General features: G+C 44.8%; 1 protein-coding gene across 6 annotated transcripts in view; it reads right to left on the reverse strand.

The window, feature by feature from the left end:
- kcnc3b (potassium voltage-gated channel, Shaw-related subfamily, member 3b) overlaps window positions 1-12805 on the reverse strand; it is a 92421-nt gene that overhangs the window by 32794 nt on the left and 46822 nt on the right. For 2 of the 6 annotated variants that reach the window (XM_060921138.1, XM_060921137.1), the window contains exons 2-3: window positions 4708-5689; window positions 2374-2376 (exon numbers count right to left, since the gene is read on the reverse strand). In XM_060921138.1, the coding sequence (XP_060777121.1) occupies window positions 2374-2376; window positions 4708-5689 (985 nt within the window). The remainder of the gene's footprint in view (window positions 1-2373; window positions 2377-4707; window positions 5690-12805) is intronic. The other 4 variants (XM_060921142.1, XM_060921139.1, XM_060921141.1 and 1 more) reach the window with 3 other exon arrangements.

Consider the following 12805-nt stretch of genomic DNA (forward strand, 5'->3'; position numbering starts at 1 on the left):
GTTTGGTGTAAAAAAGAAGGACGGCTGGTATGAAAAGAACCCGATCCCGACCATAAAACATGGCGGTCAAACCTTGTTATATGGTACATGGTATTAGAGCCCTGCACTCCCGTGGGAGTCCCGCGGGACCCGACGCAAAGCAGTGCGGCGCGGGACAAATTTTGAAAGCTCATTGCGGGCGCGGGGAGGAGGGGGAGTGCACAACGCGGGAGCGGGCGGGAGAGGTGATAAGCTGCAGTCCCGCTAACTAAAAACGTGTTTAAAATAAAATTTAGAAATTATTAATTTATGTCTATCATATATAATTTGTGCTGGATATTTTATTTGGCATTAATAAAAACATTTTAAGATGCCTAAATTTGCGGATGTGGTCTAATCTCGCGTACGTTTCCGATTCCTTTCCGCTCTTCCGTGTTTGAGATCTCCGATCATGGCAGAAGAGCAGAGCTCCTCTAGTGAAGCTCACAGTGCTTCAGAAGTAAGTGCTGCTTTAAAAAGAGGTACATTTACCGTTAAAAAGTCAAGAGTCCTGAAATCAGACATTTGGAAGTCGTTCTCACTCGTGTACGACGCAGAGGGAAATCAGCTGCCCTTTGCTTGTTGTGATAAGTGCCAAAAGGTTCTCGAATTAAATTAACGAATTTAACGAATTAAATCCACTCAAAGTAGGGGGCGGGGCACCATGTCTTTAAATTATATTAATTTCTTATAGGCCTACTTGTATTTCCTAGAATGTAAACGTGAGGAGTGACATATAAGCTATGTGCAATGTACAATATTCTTAATATCCACTGTAGATTTTGGTAGGTGTGTTGGGTATCTCTGTAAAGCCTCAGCTGCGCATGCCGCCTGGCAACGCGCACCCTCGCTACGTGCGCTAGGTGAAGGATCGGTCAGTGGAGAGCTCAGCTAAGCTCAGCATGTTTAATTCCCCAAGCCAATAACAAGAACTTTCGTGAGAAATAACGCGAACGTCTGCATCATGCGGGATTTGCGGGCGGGAGCGGGACAAAATATGGCAGGCGCGGGCGGGAGCGGGACTGAAAATCATAATTCTTTGCGGGAGCGGGACCACAATGCGGGAGCGGGTGGTATCATGGACTCCATGAAACACCAGGACATTTTAAATCAGAATCTGGAAACTAAAACTGGGCCGTCGCTGGAGCTTTCAGTCGGACAATGATCCGATGTCCAAATCAACACAAAAATGGTTCGCTGAGCACAGAATCAAGCTTCTGCCCTGGCCATCTCAGTCCCCTGACCTGAACCCCAGTGTGGGATGAGCTGAAAAGGAGAGCGCACAAGAGCGGGCCGAGGACCCTGGACGATCTGGAGAGATTGTGTAAAGAGGAACGGTCTCAGATGCCCTGCTCTGGATCTCCAACTTGATTAAATGTTCTAGGAGACACTCAGTGCTGTTTGGCAGAGGTGCCAATAATAGTGTCACATGTTTTTTTTTTCAATAATTTTCTTGAGGGATTTGTTTTTCTCGGAATAAATTGATGTCAATTAAAGGTTGGATTTTTCTCATTTTTTCAGTGCGAGATGAAGCGACTTCATGTACAATGGGGGGGGGGGGGGGGGGGGGGCAATAATCATGGAGGGCATTGTAGCTCCTAGAATGTAACTGATGTTCCACAATGTAAAACGTAACTAGAAATGAATAAAAAAGTATGATGCGTCATCCTTTATTCAGCAAAAATTGTGCTCGCTGGCAAATCGGCATTCCCGCTCATAGCTACGTTTTAGCTATGAGCTATAGTATTGGACTCGTATTCGATTATTTTAGTGTATTTTAATTTAATGCTCGATATCTTCTTGATCATGTTGTATCATCATCATAGTCATCGTTTTTTTTATTTTTCACGTCATGCTTTTATATCACGTCGTATTACATTTGACAGCAAAGAAAAAATACAAATCCGATTTGCTTCTTCAGTGCGCATTTTCTATCCCTGTTTTTTTTCTTTCTTTCGGATTTAAACATGGTGGTGGTCTTGACGCTACTGGCTCCTCATCGTGCCCTTCGTCTCAGACTCTTCTGCTCAAGAAAAAAAAAAATCAACCCAACCTCCAACGATTTTAATCAATGAAAATGCACTGCCAGAAAATAAGAAGGGTTGTAACCCGAACCTGAATACGCGTAACTTTCCTTGCGTCCATAATTGCTGCAACTTTTGGAGTTAAATAATCACCGACTATATGATAATTAATTCATAGCATTCAGTCAGTGTGATTTTAATAAGATGGGGGGGGGGGGGGGGGGGGGGTAACTTTGTGCGCTGTTATTCAGTCAATATTTGTGAATTAAATTCCGGCGAAGTTAAAATGGCTGACTTGTTGGAATGATTCATTATCAGGTCACGACAGCACCTGCTGTTTATACTGTGCTGTTTATGTAGGACTGTTTCTGAAATGCCTGAGCTAAAAGCCTCCTGGGATCTTCAGTGGTGGCACTGTGTATGCAAAAAATGAACAAGCCTACGTGTGTGTGTGTTTGTTTATGCTCGGCAGATGGAATACCTTGGACTCATATGGACTCACTAGTTGATCATAAATATGAAATAATTTATAACGGAGGTGCCTGTTGAGGGAAAAAAAAATTCTGACATAAGCACACACACACACACTGCTTTAAGTGCGCTTAAACTCTCTGCATTGTTTTCCTGTTGCGTCTACCCTGAATAATGAATGATTCAACATTCTCAAACTGCAAAATTGAATTATAAAATCCATTTCCTGTCCTCTTATACTCTGATAAATGAGTGTCATTAAAGCAGCACTTATCCACGATACCTTTATTCGCAATATAGTTGTTCAGCCAAGACATGTTTTGGAGCTATGAGGCTAATGTAGCTCATAAGCAATGCCTGCAGCTCACAGGTTGGCATCATTCCTCACGCGAGTTGTTCAGACTTGTGCGGTTTCTAACACAGTGTCTATTTAAATAATATTGGCTGGCATTGAGTGGTCTCATCTCATCTCATCTCATCTCATTATCTCTAGCCGCTTTATCCTGTTCTACAGGGTCGCAGGCAAGCTGGAGCCTATCCCAGCTGACTACGGGCGAAAGGCGGGGTACACCCTGGACAAGTCGCCAGGTCATCACAGGGCTGACACATAGACACAGACAACCATTCACACTCACATTCACACCTACGCTCAATTTAGAGTCACCAGTTAACCTAACCTGCATATCTTTGGACTGTGGGGGAAACCGGAGCACCCGGAGGAAACCCACGCGGACACAGGGAGAAAATGCAAACTCCACACAGAAAGGCCCTCGCCGGCCACGGGGCTCGAACCCGGACCTTCTTGCTGTGAGGTGACAGCGCTAACCACTACACCACCGCATTGAGTGGTCTATCAGATATATTCCATTCAGCTAGCATGATCTTGAACGAGTCAAAGACATGCAGCTGAATGGAATATATCTGATAGCCCATGAAAAAATCCAAACCATTATTATTATTATTATTATTATAATACACTCTTCATATCAGCATTCTCAAAGGCTGACGCTAGCTTACCTGTGACTCGGTGCTGTAAGCGTGGCAGTCCAGTTACCTTCTAGCTGGTGTAGTTTTAGCAAAGGCCAATCCTAGCGCAGTCAAGCCGAATATTATTATTATTTTCCCTGTGTAATTTACTTAGTTACTTTTCAAATCGACATCGACAGCTACACAAAATTCTCTCAAAATCTTCCGCTTTTAACGAAGCAAACCTCAAGGCTGTGTTTGTTTACAAACCGTCACAGTCACTTGCTAGCGCGGAAGTTTTACATCTCCAATGTGTCCCATTTCCAGTTTTTCGATGCCCGTTGGTATGTTTTTCTCTTGTAAATATGCGTGAAGAATATCTAATGAAGTTTTGGTAGCTTTTCGGGTGTTCAACGCATCTTGAGTTTCAGTTGATTTATTTAGCACTGGATTAGCCTCGTCTTCTCTCTTTCCCAGCCAACAAAGAAATGATTGTGTGCACGCGCAGCAGAAAAAGTCGTGTCATTGGATCTTCGCATGAGCTCCGACATGTGACGCCATGTTGTCTTGACAACGTGCAATATTATAACAATATTGCACGCTCATTCTCCATTGGGGAGAGTGGTGTAATGCACGGAGGATAAGCGATATGATAATATTGCATGCCATCAATAAACCCCCTCGAAGGGAATAGAAAGCATGTTTTTAAATATCTGTTCAGGGTTAGGATTAGGACATCGCAGATCCCCACAAAGCTGAATCACTTTCTTCCTTCGCATATAATTAAACATGAGACTTTGGCAGGAGGCGTGGCCTAAAGTTACACAGCTACATTCGAGCTCATTTTAGTTGATGACAGAGTTCACATAGGAATAATAATAATAATAATAATAATAATAATAATAATAATAGGGATAACCCTGACGGGGACCACAAAGTTAAGTATTTTATCAAAGTGTTTTATCCACTGGAGGCTCCTTCCAAAAATGTTGTTCAGCGTCTCCTCATCAACACGCACACACTGTTGCTAAACATGTAGCTACACAGCTCCAGTATAAACTCGAAGAAGAAAGCAAAACATTTAACTTTTGGCCAAACTGTTAGCTGAGTCTGTTAAGTGTCCACATATGGTGCGATTTGAATTAAATATTTAGTTTAAAACAATGCCGGTAGGTATGGTCATTTCCCATTTCTGATAAACAATGAAATTAAAAATGAAGTTCCTCACCTCTGTTTATTTCTATGATCTCCTCCTGAGCTAGAGGACAGTCTCCAGTGAGGCCGCCTGAGCCCATGACTTCGCCCAGCACGTTACCCAGGATCCTCTGAGGCGAGGCAGTGGCCATAGCCAGGGCGTCAGGCTTGCAGTAGTTGGGCGAGCCAGGCTGCGGGGCTCGTGGGATGTGTTTATTCTTCTTCTTGGGCAGCTTCTGCTTGGCCATGGCCAGTGAATAGTACATGCCAAAGTTATTGACGATAACGGGCACAGGCATGGCAATGGTGAGCACACCAGCCAGAGCACACAGAGCGCCGACCAACATCCCTGACCACGTCTCAGGGTACATATCACCGTACCCCAGTGTCGTCATAGTGACCACGGCCCACCAGAAACCAATGGGGATGTTCTTGAACTTGGTGTGGTTATTGCCTGTGGGGTCATCAGGACGGGCGCCGATGCGCTCGGCGTAATAGATCATGGTGGCGAATATGAGCACTCCAAGAGCGAGGAAGATGATGAGCAGGAGAAATTCATTGGTGCTAGCGCGAAGCGTATGACCCAGCACACGAAGCCCAACGAAATGGCGCGTGAGCTTGAAGATCCTCAGGATACGGACAAATCGGACCACACGCAGAAAGCCCAGCACGTCCTTGGCTGCTTGGGATGAGAGGCCGCTCAATCCAACCTCTAAGTAGAACGGCAGGACGGCCACAAAGTCAATAATGTTCAGCGCACTCTTGAAGAATTCAGCCTTGTCCGGGCAAAATATGACACGTGTAAACACTTCAAAGGTGAACCAGATCACGCACACGCCCTCGACGTACATAAGCCAGCTGTCCGTCACCGGCTCGAAGGTGATCTCCTCGTGTGTCTTGTTGCCCACTGTCACTTGACTCGTCCGGTTCTGGAAGGTGTTGAACGCCTCGTGCGTCTCCATGCAGAAAGTTGAGATGGAGATGAGGATGAAGAACAGCGAGCCGAACGCCACATACTTCAGAGGGAAAAACAAAACAAGACAAAACAGAGAAACAGAGGGAAGAAGGCAGTGTCACATTCAGGTCATCAGCTGGATCATCTTTCACGAATGAATTCACAAAAACGATTCACAAAAAAAAGCTTACTGCATATTTAACTTTGTTGAATTCTCGTTTCCGATTGGTCAAACAAAGAAAGATTACTTACACGCACACTAACATTATGGACGCTCCAGACAAACCTATTAAAAGAGTGGAAGGAGTCTCCAGTGTCAGCCAGAGATAAAGCTATAGCTTTAATTTGTCCAACATGGGAAAAGTACAAACCTAGTCATGCTAATAGTATAAATTAAATACTAATTACTGTGCATTGACCAAATTACTGATACACTTGAACAGTGTTATTCTGCCATTAACACGAGTCTTGGAAGAATAGGATCAAATTTCAGGACAGCCTCTTCTTCCATTTGGTGGATTGGACGTCTGAATTTAAAAGTGCAGGTGGTAGAAGTTTGTTCATCTCCAGAAAGCATTAAAGAGTCGTAATAAATCAAAGCCAGTCATTCCATGTGGCACTGGCTGGCATTCATCACGAAAGCTCATCTCATCTCATCTCATCATCTCTAGCCGCTTTATCCTGTTCTACAGGGTCGCAGGCAAGCTGGAGCCTATCCCAGCTGACTACGGGCGAAAGGCGGGGTACAACCTGGACAAGTCGCCAGGTCATCACAGGGCTGACACATAGACACAGACAACCATTCACACTCACATTCACACCTACGGTCAATTTAGAGTCACCAGTTAACCTAACCTGCATGTCTTTGGACTGTGGGGGAAACCGGAGCACCCGCAGGAAACCCACGCGGACACGGGGAGAACATGCAAACTCCACACAGAAAGGCCCTCGCCGGCCACGGGGCTCGAACCCGGACCTTCTTGCTGTGAGGTGACAGTGCTAACCACTACACCATCGTGCCGCCATCACGAAAGCTCTTATTTCTAATGCAGGGTATAAACTCTTCCTGTTTATTTCCATCACTTGCCTCAAATCTGTGTCGTATACAGTATATCCATATAAAACCCTATTCGAAGTGGGAGTTGGTTAGTACTGGGACAGGAGACTGCCTGGGAAGACCAGATTCTGACATGAGAGGGACTTTGACTTTTGATAGATCTTGATTACACTGTGAGTTAGCCGAGTGGTTAGCATGTCCGCCTTTCGACTGGGAGATCGCGAGTTCTACTTGCGGTCAGGTCATACCAAAGACAATTATCAAAATGATACCTACTGCCATCTTACCAGAGGACCAGCCTCCCACTGTAACCCGAGCTATGTGAGAGGCTGAGGGCTATCGAAATGGAGATCAGCACCACCTGATGTGCCTCAAGGGCCTGGTTAGTACTGGGACAGGAGACTGCCTGGGAAGACCAGGTCTTGGCACGGGAAGGGACTTTGGACTCTTGATTACAATCCTTTATTTATCAAAGTATCATACATCATTTAAAAAAATCCATTTATATTTGGCTCCGTCTATGATAAGGGGTTGCAATTAATAGTTATTGTACCTTGGTATATGCACCATTGGGGGGGGGGGGGGGGGGGGGGGGATGACTCTCCACCGTGCTGTGCAGGAGACCACATTAAAAACCGTGAAAATCTGGCCTATACAGCTAGGGGCTGGTCCTCTAGTAACCACAAGAGTTTGACTCCCTACTTGCATCTGCATTGCAGATGGCAGTAGATACGATTTTTACGAGGGTCTTTGGTGTGACCCGACTGAGGTGGGGTTTACATTAGACCGTATCAGCGGATCATCAGATTAACGTTTTTAAAACGATTTGCGTGCACACAGCAACGCCAATACACGATTCGCGTGCACATAGCAACGCCAATACACGGATACGCTCGGCTCCGCAGGCATCCTGCGCTCCAAATCACTCTGCCCTGAACAGCGAGTGCCCTCTGGAGGGTGCGCACTCTGGCCCTGCGCAGCTCACAGAGCGCGCGAGTATGGCGCATGAGCAGTGATTTGGGACTGAGCCGCTGTGTGTGTGATCTCAGTGCATGTCGGGCATGCGCGTCACTTACCACTTGCAAGTGGAAGGATGGCAAGCCTAAAGACAATCATAACTACACAATGGGCAGTATTTGCATCAGTATTTGCAGTATTTTCATACTTTTATACTCTTTAATGAAAGGTGATACAAGGCGGAAGTCCGCGCCGTTTTTCAGCAGTCGCGTCACATGACCAACGCCAGCGAATCAGGAAGGTGGTTGTCACAGTGACGTTGTCCAATGACGACGCCAGCTAGCGCTCAGCACAGCGTATCCGCGTATTCTCAATGTTTACACAGCACCGGACCAGACACGATTTGGATTGAATACGTGGACCCTGGCGGATTCCCGTTTCCCGGCGTTTCCATGTAAACGGACAGTGCATCCGCGAAGAAAACGAGACAGATATGGTCTAATGTAAACTTGGCCTAAGAGTAGAACTCACGCACTCCCAGTCAAGAGCCGGACACACTAACCACTAGGCCAGCTTGCTGTCGAGAGTAGTGATACAATAACATTTTGTTGGACAGACTATGACTTTCACCTACCTTGCCGCCATTACATGCATCCTGGATATCTCATGCAGTGACATCACATGAGTGTGTCCAGAGATCCCCATGACCTAGTTAGCTCAGTCTTAACACTTCCGAGTCGGAATTAGCAGGCACCTGTTTCGCGTGTAACATTTGGACAGAGGGTTACAACTGTTCATTTAAAAAAATTATCAGGATTTTTTGCCAAACAAACTCGATAGCAGTCAGATTTATATCTATTTAACACACATGCGTTAAGCACGGCTTTTATTTCATTTTAAAAATAGCCTTTTAAACACTATCTGAACGATCATAACTTAAACGGACAGAGGATGTTACGCGCGTGACACGATGTTTTTTGATCAGCGCTCACGTGGATTTGGGAAGAGTTACAATGAAAATCTTTTTCCGTGTTTAACTTGGAGTTTAAGCCTTTCCATCAGTGCACTAGAGTAAAATTTTATCTTATTTGAGTGACATTGGATTGAAATACCAGCCCCAAAATACCAGGTCACAAAACGGGTCTCCAAGACATTTGACAAAGACAATGATTAAAAAAAAAAAAAAAATCCAACAAGCTACCTTGCTCATTTTATCAATACTATCTAACAGGCATCCATCTCATCTCATCTCATCTCATTATCTGTAGCCGCTTTATCCTGTTCTACAGGGTCGCAGGCAAGCTGGAGCCTATCCCAGCTGACTACGGGCGAAAGGCGGGGTACACCCTGGACAAGTCGCCAGGTCATCACAGGGCTGAAACATAGACACAGACAACCATTCACACTCACATTTACACCTACGGTCAATTTAGAGTCACCAGTTAACCTAACCTGCATGTCTTTGGACTGTGGGGGAAACCGGAGCACCCGGAGGAAACCCACGCGGACACGGGGAGAACATGCAAACTCTGCACAGAAAGGCCCTCGCCGGCCACGGGGCTCGAACCCGGACCTTCTTGCTCTGAGGCGACAGCGCTAACCACTACACCACCGTGCCGCCAACAGGCATCCAATGACCACAAAAAAAATTATATATAAATATTTTTTTCTATTTATTCTCACTCGTGCTACACAAACCTAGCATATTGCATTTGTAACCCCTTATCATAGAAAGATCCATTTGCATTAAAGTTGTAGAATGTCAACAAGTGAGTTCCTTGTGTTATAGCAGCTATAAACATCCATTCCTTCACCAGTCTCGATATGAAAAAAAATGCCACTCTTGTTACAGAGAAACTGCTAAGCCCTCCATCTTGAAGTCATGTCGGAAAAGAAAGTTATCGGTAGCTTTACGTTTATTAATATAAGCCTTGCAGCCAGAACGACTTCCACGGCCGCGATTTTGGTCAATTATTCAACACGTTCTGACCAATCAGAATACGGAATTTAAATATTTGATTTAAATATCTGGGTCTAGTACACTCCATTTGGTCTAAATGTGTAAACTGGGTCTTCATCAGTAGAGCATCAGAGCAAATGCTGTCCTCGATTCCTCTATTCAGGTTACACACACCTTTCTTTCAGCACATACACCACCAGTTAAAAGTTTGGACACACTAGATTGTATAAATACGTCTTTTATTGTCTTAACATGTCAATAAAAGCTTTCGATAATATTTTAAAGATGATCTTTTTATAATGTTCTCAACAGGTAGCACGGTCATGACATCACGGTAGATTAAAAAAAAAAAAAAAATTTACACTTACTTTCCAGAAGAAGTGCTCCATCAAAAACGTCTCCTCATGAGAATGCTAGCTCACAATCTATTGAAAATGGAAGTGTGGCTTTTCAAGACAGCATCTGAAACAAATCTAGCTCGGCATGAGGGATCCTGTCTTTACGAAGCTGTTACACGTCAACAAAATATCATGCTTACTATTATGGGATTGTAAAACCTTTCACATGTAATGGAACGACATCTGGATCTGTTTAGTGGTCCAAATATCTGGATTTAAACCTGAAGTGGGTGTGGCCGAAATCAGAAAGGATTTTTTTTTTAATTAAGCATAAATCCTACAGTTATTCCTCTGGAAAATACTGGAATACAGTGGGGAAAAAAAAAATCAGAGGTCGTAAATTTTGCGTGTTTCTTCTGGCTTGGACAGTTCCTCAACCTCAGCTACATCACACTACCTCGTAAATGGTCTCAACTACATCTATTTTGGTTTGAACCTGCTTCTGATTTTTCATCACAACTTTATTCGATGCCATTCCCCAAAATATAAAAACAAACCACTAGCTGAATTTCAACCTTCACAACCTTGCTCAGGCAGTTACTAAGGATGGAGTGAACACGCTAAATGCATGTGGTCTATTGGTCCCACGAGCTTCATATCTAACTACATGAAAGTCAAATGTTCTCAGTCCTGATGCACTTACTTATGGTTGTCCGATGACATGAAATCCTTTCGCCAACAACTTTGATCCTTCATAGCCACCAACAGCTCCTCACCATCAAGGCCAGAATAATTTTTAATGACATCCTTCAGAGTTAGTCGGAGACAACCAATCTTTCTCCTTGGGTTTCCAGAAGAGGACAGAAGTTGCAGGTTCCACATGTCGCAACACATGGCCTGCGAAGGCAAGGCAACGCTGCCTAATTATAGTGGTTAATCTTGGTAATTTCCTGTAGAGTTGGCTGTTGGTCAATGGTCACACCAGGACACATTCTTTACCACCCTGAGCATTCTTGTGTAAGTACCGTCAAGAGATTTCTCAAGTGACTCTGTGAGAGTCCATGATTCAGCACTGTAAAGGAGGATGGTTTCAACTGACTGTTTGAAGATGCGAACCTTGGTCTCAGTATGGATTGGGGATGCTCACACCTTTGAGTGCATTTAGAGCATGCCAAGCTTGTGCTTTCCTCACTTCAATATTGTGTCCAACCACCCAAATACTTGAAGTCAGTGACTTTTTCAATTTCTGAGCCATCAAGAGTGTGAAGAGACTCTTTATAGGAGGGACTGTAATGGATGTATTTTGCTTTTGAGCCATTAAGGTGGAGCCCAACGGCTCGTGTTGCTACGTCTACTTTGTGGAGAAGGGCCTCTGCATTCCGAACCAGGTTTTCCATTAAAGTGATGTCAAGATCAGCTAGATGGTGAGCTGGGTGACGAAAGCTAAGACAGCGCCTGAGGATGATGCCATCCGAGAACGACATAGATTGACGCCGAGCGTAGTCGAGGACAATGATGAACAAAAAAGGAGCTCGAGGGTTCCCCTGGAAAACATCAGAGTTAATTGTGAAACGGTGTAGTTTTGCCCTCAGGGGTTTGCAGTATCCATGCACATTGTCTTGATAGTGTTGACAATAATAGGAGGTATGCCTAAAGGCTTCTGCATGCTCTTGCGACAAGGCTTTCGCAGATAGCTTTTTGCAGACAGTTGTAATTTATCGTTGAGCGGGGAGTAATAGGCGTGCGCGATGTTATTCACCGCCACAACGCAAGGGGGCGTGAAGTCGCGAAATCGCTAGGAGTAGTTGGTGGGTGTGGTTAGTGGAGTGTTTATCCTCCGGTTACTTATAATGACTAGAACTGGAGTCGTATAGATGTACGTACTTCCTCACTTCCTCGATCAACCGCTCTTCGTGCTGCTCCATCTTCGCTCGTGTTTTTAAAAATGGCGGCCGTGAAAACAAACCAAACCGGGAAAGTAGGGAAGCGGAAGTGCGTGTACAGCGGATGTAGAGTGGACCAATCAGAGCCCTCTTGTCTGCGACGCTGTCTGCGAGGCTTCTGCGGTGGTCACAATTTTTGGGAGGTGCGCGCAGAGCATCTGCGAAGGTGGGGGGGCTACGCAGACACTATCTGCGACGCCGTCTGCGAGGACTGGGTTGTCAGCATAAATTGGCCTTTATGCTTCAAAAATCTCAAACATCCTCTCTCTGTTGATGTAGTCAAAGGGCTTCTTGAAGTCAATAAATACAATGGCTACTTCTTTGTCATGATTATGCAGCTCCTCGACGATACGGCGTAAAGCGAGAATATGCGATGATGTTGAATGCTGTGGACGGAATCCATTTTGGTTGGAACGCAATCCGATTTAGCAGAAGCCGGTTATAGATCTTGGCAGCTACCTGAGTAAGACGAATGCCTCAATAGTTATCCTGATGCACACTATATCTAACGCCTTCTTTTTTTCTTAGGAGCCCTGGCCTACTGGTTAGCAAAACAGCTTTGGGACCAAAGGGTTGCTGGTTCAATTCCCTGGGCGAGCATGAATGGCTGAAGTGGCCTTGAGCAAGGCACCTACCGTAACAACTGCTCCCCAGGCTGCTCTAGGTACATCGCATGTTGCTTTGGATAAAAGCATCTGCTAAATGTCAGATGTCCTATGGACCTTCGACAATCTTTTGAATGAAAACAAAAAACACCCTGAACATCTGTGTCCTTTTCGAGCACATTACACATTTCAAATATTGTTTCCAGTAACGTGTTTGTACATATTCAGTTACATCCTTGGTCATAATCTTGGTAACGTGAGCATTTATCGTGTCTCAGGTCTAAATATAGAGACGATAGAAGCAGAAACGGAAGACG

The sequence above is a fragment of the Neoarius graeffei genome, chromosome 5 (genome assembly GCF_027579695.1).
Source record: "Neoarius graeffei isolate fNeoGra1 chromosome 5, fNeoGra1.pri, whole genome shotgun sequence".
NCBI classification, from domain to species: domain Eukaryota; kingdom Metazoa; phylum Chordata; class Actinopteri; order Siluriformes; family Ariidae; genus Neoarius; species Neoarius graeffei.